The sequence below is a fragment of the Schistocerca serialis genome, chromosome 7 (genome assembly GCF_023864345.2).
Source record: "Schistocerca serialis cubense isolate TAMUIC-IGC-003099 chromosome 7, iqSchSeri2.2, whole genome shotgun sequence".
Lineage (NCBI taxonomy): Eukaryota > Metazoa > Arthropoda > Insecta > Orthoptera > Acrididae > Schistocerca > Schistocerca serialis.
Window position 1 is genome coordinate 454,708,272 of NC_064644.1, and position 8,682 is coordinate 454,716,953.

Consider the following 8,682-nt stretch of genomic DNA (forward strand, 5'->3'; position numbering starts at 1 on the left):
GGTTACAGGACCATTATGTACCTCTGAGTGTGCTGGTGGGTGTCGTTTTTCTGCAAAACTCTGCAGTCATGCTCTAGATACCACTGTAGATGTAATTGTAGACGCCATACACAATGCAGCAATCTTAACTATAAATGTAAATGCAGAATGTCAATAAAATGCTCCGAGCAGTACGAATGACTGCAGAACGCACAGTGAAGAAATGCAAGTTCATCGCACGGTGTATTTGCACATTCTATAATATCAGTGTTGAACGCCATGTCAATGACACTTTTAAAGTTGTTCACTGGTTCACCAATATCGTAGCCAGCATTCTGCCACACGTAACGAAGCATTGGTCTGTATACTCCCTCAGATAACTGATTGTAAATGACAGAATGCATATTCATGATAAATATTTCTGTCGTGCAATTTCGGCTGCGTATTACTGGAACATAGTTTAATGAAGTCTGTTATTCTCTTGGCATATATTTTAAATTGTCTGAAGAAATATACATTCAGAGGTTGTGCATATTTTGTAGTTTTAGGCACAATGATTTTAAAATCTACATGTTTTCCACCAGATGCTTCCAGTAGTACTCATTCATCCTTATGTCCAGACCAGGAGTCACAAAGCACTAATGACTTTCTCGACAAATATGGATTCAAAACTGACAGAAAAAACATCTTCAGATGTTGTTTCGTCATCTTCCCACTCACATTTGCACCAACGACAACATTTGGAGGGCACTGCATTTCTATTTCCCTTGACACGGGGGGGGGGGGGGGGGTTCAAACTTTCCACTGGATTCTTGGAAGCAAATATAGAGTTTGTCTGCCAATCATCCGTCCATTGATGTAGCAGCATCAATCGCGTAACTGTGTGTTGCACAGTTAACTGATTGCAACATCGCGACAGTGTTTCTCTCCCCTTTCATGGACAGTGTTCTGTCACAAGAAAGTTCATAGTTGAACTGACTCTGATCACAGTTCCATACAGAACTAATATCGATGTTTTCTCTCGTGATATGCTCATTGACGTCAGAAACAAACGTTTGAGCTCTTTCAATCAGCTCTTCTTCGTCATCCTTATCTTTTCGTGCTTGGGGTATAGTGATACGGCGTGATGTTATCCTAAACTCCTTTTTCAAATTAGTAATAAATCCTAGTGAAGCTGTAAAGTTCGTACAGCCGAGATTTCTGGCTACGTCCAGTGCCCAATGTTGTAAATGCCAATAATGAACGGTGGAACCGCATTCTCGCGCTTCATCGAATTTCGCTATTACGCGCTCCTTGATGGTCTTGAACAGCAGTGTACGATTTCCTTTGAAAACTGTATTTCCTTCTCTTTTCTTTGCCACATAATCCAGTATGTTTTTAATATTGCTTTTAGACTTCAGTTTAGGGTATCTTTTCAGAAGCTTGTCATATGTGTCGAAACCTCTTTCGTAATAACCATCGTACATGTTCCCCAATGTGTTGACATCAAACGCCATGATGATACTTGCAACTTTAACATTCTTCTTGGGAGATGGTTGGTATTCACTGTCACTGCTTCCATCGCCTCTTCTCGCACTTGCCGTAGCACTACCGTTTGCAATGAGTTGTTTGTCATTATCATCCCTATCATCATCATTATGTGTTAGTGTTACAACAGTATCTGTTTCTAACTTATGTTCATAGTTCTGCACTATAATAGATACCAGAAAACATGCAAATGATTCATCTTCTACACCAATATCATCTTCACGAAGAAGGATTCTTCGTAACTTCATCTCAACCAATTGCAATACATTAGCAGGATCGCCGAGCCACCTGACTCTTCAACGCATAAATAATGTCACAAAATGCAACTCCAGAGGCACACTGCACCATCCCTACTGGTCCCGACTGGCATACCGGCAGGTCAGTGTGCAATGCGGCATGGCATACGCAGAGGCCTCTAACGGACGACTGCAGAGTTTTGCAGATGCGGGAGTATCACTAGTGCAATAAGAGGCCCTTACATTATTTCTCACATGAATTTGGTGTATTTGTGTTTGTTCGAGCCCAAGTACTTTCCTGGTCAGTTTACTCCTCCATCCAACCACGATCCACCCCCACTGCCCCCAAACCACCCCCTGTTAACTTTCCAGAATTTCTTGGCCTAGAACCTTGTCTCACCATCTTCTCCCAACTCCCTCAACATGCAAACTAATGTTACATATAGAGAAAGAACCGCAGTCCACCATCTAAAAGCTGATCCTGGCCTTATAACCCTACCTGCGGACAAAGCCTCCACCACTGTTGTTTTGAACCGCAATGATTACCTGGCAGAAGGACTTCACCAGCTGTCAGATACTTCAACCAACAAACCTTGCGCAGAACCCCCATTCCAGCAATCCAGCAGCAATGTGCTTCCTGAAGTCCATAAACCTAATCACCCAGGATGTCCCATTGTGACCGGATACTGTGCCCCCACTGAGAGAATCTCTGATCTCATAGACCAGCAGCTTCAACATATTACCTGGAACCTAACCACCTATATAAAAGATAAGAACCATTTCCTCCACCAACTGTCCACAGTTCCTGTCCCTTTACTACACGGTGCCCCATTAGTCACTACTGATGCCATCTCCCTGTACACTAATATCCATAATGCCCATGGCCTTACCGCTATTGAACACTACCTTTCCCAACACCTAACGGATTCCAAACCAATAACCTCCTTCCTAGTCACCATGACCAACTATATCCTCACCCACAATTACTTCTCCTTTGAAGGCATTACCTACAAACAAATCCGGAGTGCGGCTATGGACACCTGTATGGCACCATCCTATGCCAACCCATTCATGGGCCATCTAGAGAAATCCTTCCTGAACACCCAGAATCCTAAACCCCTCACCTGGTTCAGATTCAGTGATGACCTCTTTGCTATCTGGACTGAAGGTGAGGACATCCTATCCACATTCGTCCAGAACCTAAACAACTTCTCCCCATTTGTTTCACCTGGTCTTGCTCAACCTAACAAGCCACCTTCCTAGATGTTGACCTCCACCTCAAAGATGGCTACATCAGTACCTCTGTTCGTAACAGAACTACTAACCACCAGTGATACCTCTATTTCGACAGCTGCCACCTGTTCCATACCAAGAAGTCCCTCCCATACGTCCTAGCCACCCATGGTCATCACATCTGCAGTTATGAGCAGTCCCTCTCGAAATATACTAAGGGTCTCACTGAAGCCTTCAGTGACCATAATTATCCATCCAACCTTGTACAAAAACAAACCTCCTGTGCCTTATCTTTCAAGTCTCCCATCACCTCCCCGAGTCCCACTGTCCAGCCACAGAGGAGTATTCCCTCAGTAACACCCAGGACTGGAGTAACTGAATTACATTCTCCAGCAGGGTTTCGATTACCTCTCGTCATGCCCTGAAATAAGCAATGTCCTGCCACTATCCTTCCCACCCCTCCTACAGTGGTGTTCTGCAGTCCACCAAGCCTACACAATATACTCTTCCATCCTTACATAAACCCAGCTCCCAATCCCTTACCTCATGGTGCATACCCCTGCAATAGACCTAGGTGCAACATCTGTCCCATACATCCTCCCACCACCACCTACCCCAGTCCAGTCACTAACATCACCTATCCCATCAAAGGCAGGGTTTCTTGTGAAACCAGTCATGTGGTCTACAAGCTAAGCTGCAACCACTGTGCTACATTCTACGTAACCATGACAACCAACAAGCTGTCTGTCTGCATAAATGGCCACCGACAAACTATGGCCCAGTGACAAGACCACCCTGTTGCTGAACACGCTGCCAAACATGATATCCTTAATTTCAGCGGCTGCTTCACAGTCTGTGTCATATGGATCCTTCCCACCAACACCAGCTTTTTTGAATTGCACAGGTGGGAACTTTCCCTGCAATACATCCTATGTTCCTGTAACCCTCCTGGCCTCAACCTTCGTTAGTCACTTCCTCACCCATCCTGCCCCTTCGCTGTTCCCATTTCAGCACTATACAGCTCTCATTCCACCACCAGTCTCTTTATTTCTCTCCTTTACCACTACTTCCCCCTCCCCCTGCTGTCTGTGTAACCTGCAGCACTTTGCTGTCTGCCACCTCCACCATACTATCCCTCCCTCTCCTCACTCCAACCTCCTCCTTACCCCCACCATCATGCATTGGTGCTGCTGCTCACAGTGTGGTTTCAGTTGTCTGAGACTACAAAAGGCATTTAATGGCCAAAAGCTATAATTGTGAGAGTCTTTTTGTTGTGCTTATCTGCAACTCAGCATCTCCACTATGCAGTGTGTAGCAGCTTTCCTTCTCATAATATAATTCCTGGATTTTCTTTTCTTGTTTGAAACTGGTGCAGTCTAGTGAACAGGGGGAATGCTGCTCCCCATAGCTGACACAGATTGGGGGAGGGGCACAAGGAGCATTTGCGTGCAACTGACAGCCACAATCTCTACAGATGGCCTTGGCACTACAGTGCCAAGAAAGCATCCAAATTGCATGCATTTGTAGTACTGCTTCAGAGGAGGAATACACAGGTCAACATCAAAGTGCCACACTATCATTTGATCTTCTCAGGCAAAGAGTCACCTTCAAAGGGGAAGATGAGGGCTCCACTATCCAGTCTGTTGTCTTTTGGCTCCCCCTGGACACAACAGAAAATATAACATCTCATTGTTCCAAATCAACATGCAACTTGCCATCAGTCTCAGTGGAAATTGATACCCTATACCATATTTACACTTTTAGGGGGATACAGTAGAAGGACTGTCATCCAGTTTCTTGCAAGTGAGTAGCACCCGTGACTGAGAAGGGGAGGCCATTTTAAGCAGAACAGAGCCACTTTTCATTTCTGATATCATTGCCACTTTGCCTGTCCTACAAGTGTTCGATGAAGAACAGTGGTTTTGTATTGATAAAGGAAACCCCATCTATCTTAGAACAAACCAAGTATTTGGGGCAGTCTTACTCACCCTGTATCTGAGACCAGTGTTCCTCCCATGGTGTAGCTAGGGAAGTAGTCATTGAACAACCAACAGCTGAATGCCCAGTTGACTGTTTCCTCATTCCATCAGTTTTTTCAGTCAAATGAAACAACAGAACGAAACTAGTCTGTGGCCACGTCACTCACCAGGTTTGAGTAGTTTTCCTTAACTTAAGACAACCGACTGACAAGTATCTGTTGGTTACATCAGCTGAATGAATGTTTTCACTGATTCTCTGCGTCTGAATGATTTCTCTTACATACTTTTGCACACTTTTCTGGGCTAAGGGGGATGGAGAACACAATGGTTGTTGGGGCACTGCCACCGTAACCACCTCCTGCTGCTGCCGCCAGGGCTGGGGTCAGGGCCACAGCCGGTGCAAGGTGGTGGAGTGGTGGCCGGTGGAAGTGCAGTATTGTTGGCACCTGCCTAGTGGTGACAGGCTACCTCCTCACACTGCCTGTCACCATGGCTGTGGTATCAGCAGGACACTGATGTGGAATGTGTGGGACACTCAGAGGCTACATTAAAATGGTTTTTAATTACTGGACATCATCATACCTTTTCAGTAAACTGGAATGCAAACAGTCACAAAAATTTGGCATGCATCATTTTTCTTCATGTGCACCCAGGAAAACTTTTATGCTTGCTGAGCTTTGTACAGCCAATGAAGCTTTATTAGTTGCTTGTTGCTGATTATATCTTGACGAACTTAATGCACAGCAGTCTTTTTATCAGTTTTAAATGGTGAAAAGAAGAATTAGCCTTTCAGTACATAATTAAATGAATATGTATAACGCTTATTTTAACTTTGGTGCACCCACTGAGATGTCTTCATGTACACTTAGTGTGGAGCTTCCTTCTGGGGGTGTGTACACCACAGTTTGTACTGCATATCACAGCTTTACTTCATCTACTGAAAGTGCTACAGGCTGGTTTCATTTAAACTCAGTTAACTAAACCTCTAAACAGTGGTTTCAGTTGAATGAACGAATGAATACATGCCTCAATCAACAGAAAAACTAAGGAGTGATTTCATTCGAAAAGGAAGAATGAATAACTCAATCAATGCACGAAACACATTTTTTTTTTTCATATGTCTGCCCCCAGAGAAAACTTTCATGCAAAAAAAGGAATGAATAATAATCCAACCAGTACCTAAAAATACAATTGACTGATTCAATTGTTTCCATTCAGTTGCTCCCTTAGACTGGCTTATTCAAAAGAATGAATAAGTAATTCAACTGATACATAAAGTTACAACTCAATGTGAGTTGATTTTTTTCCAACAACTGAGTGAATCTATTTTTGTCATTTGGTTTTCTCCATCACTATAGGGAAGGAAACATTTTGGAGTCATACCTCTCTGCATTGTAATATATCTTGGTTTCAGAAGAGAGTGCTAGGGTCATGCAGCAACCAGCAGAAAAAAAAGTTTAATTCTCTTCATCTGTTAATTTCTGCCATGGTACCACCCACTCCCAATGGGAGTTTTCCCCACAGGTGCCATCCAGCTACAGCAGCAGTTAAGTTACAATTACAGTGCCGGTAATACATTGCCTGGAGCCGCAAACCCCAGCCATTATGGGCACATATTCCTTAGCTTGTGTGGGGACTTTCCCAGATGAGGTGCAAACAGTGGAACCCCTGCACTGTCAAGGGCTACCACCATCCCAGTAGTTGATCGCCCCTCCTCCCTCCTCCCCCCCCCCCCCCTCCCTCCATCCCGAACTGAATGGCTAGTATTGGGTATTGGGCGTATTATTGTTGCAAGAAAGAAGGGTATGAAGAAAGAATGGCACAAAGGTAGAATACATGTTGTGCTGGGCAACCTCTCCTACACTATCCACATTTCTATAATATTTTGAAAAGCAGCAGCAAGTCAGACGCAACAAGGAGACCAGGTAATTGATAATAAAAAGTTGTAGAAGGCTGGAAGGTAAGAAAATGAGCATCCAAAACACAAACCAAATCCAAGCACAGCCGGAACCAAGATAATCGTCCAATGGAAAGGTAGAGAGAATGAAAGAATAGTAGACAGACTTGCAGCACACAAAGGGAACTAGCACTGAAAGGACTATTCAGCCGTGGTGACCAAGCAGGAAATCAAGAAAGAGATGCAAGCCCCATGGAGGGATACAGTTTTGATCGTCTTGGACTTCTCATGCTTCACATCAGTTGTCATACTCTGCAGCCTGTGTATTCTATTTTTACATTGCAAGATGGCAATACACATTTTTGTCTGAGGAGTACCCCGTCCACATCCTACTGAGGTTCTGTGGATAGTAGTGCATGTTATTTATGTATTTTACTTTCCTTATGAGGATCAATTGCCAATAATGAGGTTAAAAGACTACCATCGAGTATCATTAGACACTCTTAGTAATAGTAAATTTCTTGCCTCAGGTCACTGTTAGCTGCAGAGGTAGTGAAATCCGTAAAGTTATCATCAGCATAGGCAACGATGTGTATGCTTTAAACTCTCTGCCATGCTTGTTCTGATCGGTAAATGTCAGAAAAGTCAATTCATGTCATGGCCGTTTACACTTTCTGTTAAAACTGACTGTTAGATACAAAGCAAAACATCACATTTTCATCATTATCGTTTTTCAAACGATTTTCCCCTAAAAATCGCCAGACCATATATAGCCTATATAATACAGAGTGTATTGTGTATTCAAAAACAGTTTATTTTCTCGATTATTTTTTTAATTATTTAATATAATGAAACCGTCTCCGTGGCCGAGGACGCGCACAGAATGGAAATATGTATGTGACGCTACTGCCACTCGAGTACCAATATCTACTATTCGTAACTTCCCATTGACACCGAAGCTGATAAACTCTGATACGGCGTAATTTGTTTATTTCTTGACACCAGTTCACTTGCCACAGATTAACGACTGCCGCCTAGCGACTGCAGCTCTAAATAATTTTCTGCTTTTCATTAGTACCTGACACATTCTTCTAACTGATGTGAACAGTTAGAAATTTTTTGAAAGGTTTCCAATGTCTGCCGCATATAAAGAAGCAGCACTGCAAAATGACAAATATGCCGCCTAAGATGCGTAGCTAACTGAAGTAATATTTTAACGCATAGAAATTATATTTTGTTGCCGATTAGTGTTCCATTAAAGACGTACATGAAACTTTCCTGCTTTTAACCCGCCCGCCATAGGATCTATCGGCAGCGAGGCGCACAGCACATGCCGAACAAGTATCGACTTCCGAGCGCGTTTGCACAGGCATCGAAAACTTACACCATCGCCCTCTGGGGCTAGTGTTTACATACGTGCGATCGGATTGTCTGATGGCCCTGTATTCAAGACGGTTTCAACTAAAATAAAGTATTTAGATCTAAATGTGTTTGTACAGATTTCAAGTCGCAGAAATGTTAAGAAAGAACATAGTCCTAGAGATACCGGGCACGCAAGCGGATGTCCGAAATCATTTGGGGGCGTTAAACACGCTAATGAAAGTGACGTCGAAGTGTCGTTCATTAGTAAATAACAAGTGAAACGCCTTTTAATTAAGATGACACGGCGCCTTAAGTTACAAGTGAAACTGAGACAACTAGCAACTGGAGACCTCTTATCACTGGCATATTCTTACTGTATTTCTAAAATCACAATTCCGGAATTTTTAAACTGCATGATTGCTATTGACAATATCTTGACCTTACGTCGGGAAAGTAAGGTTTGTATCTC

The 8,682-nt window shown here is 43.3% G+C and overlaps 1 protein-coding gene across 1 annotated transcript in view; it reads right to left on the bottom strand.

Annotated features, from left to right (window-relative positions):
- LOC126412306 (bumetanide-sensitive sodium-(potassium)-chloride cotransporter-like) overlaps positions 1–5,319 on the bottom strand; it is a gene marked incomplete at its 5' end in the record, with an annotated part of 214,831 nt that extends 209,512 nt beyond the window's left edge. Inside the window, one exon of the mRNA XM_050081828.1 lies at positions 5,295–5,319. Coding sequence (XP_049937785.1) covers positions 5,295–5,319 — 25 coding nt within the window. The remainder of the gene's footprint in view (positions 1–5,294) is intronic.
- Between the last annotated feature and the right edge of the window lie 3,363 nt (positions 5,320–8,682).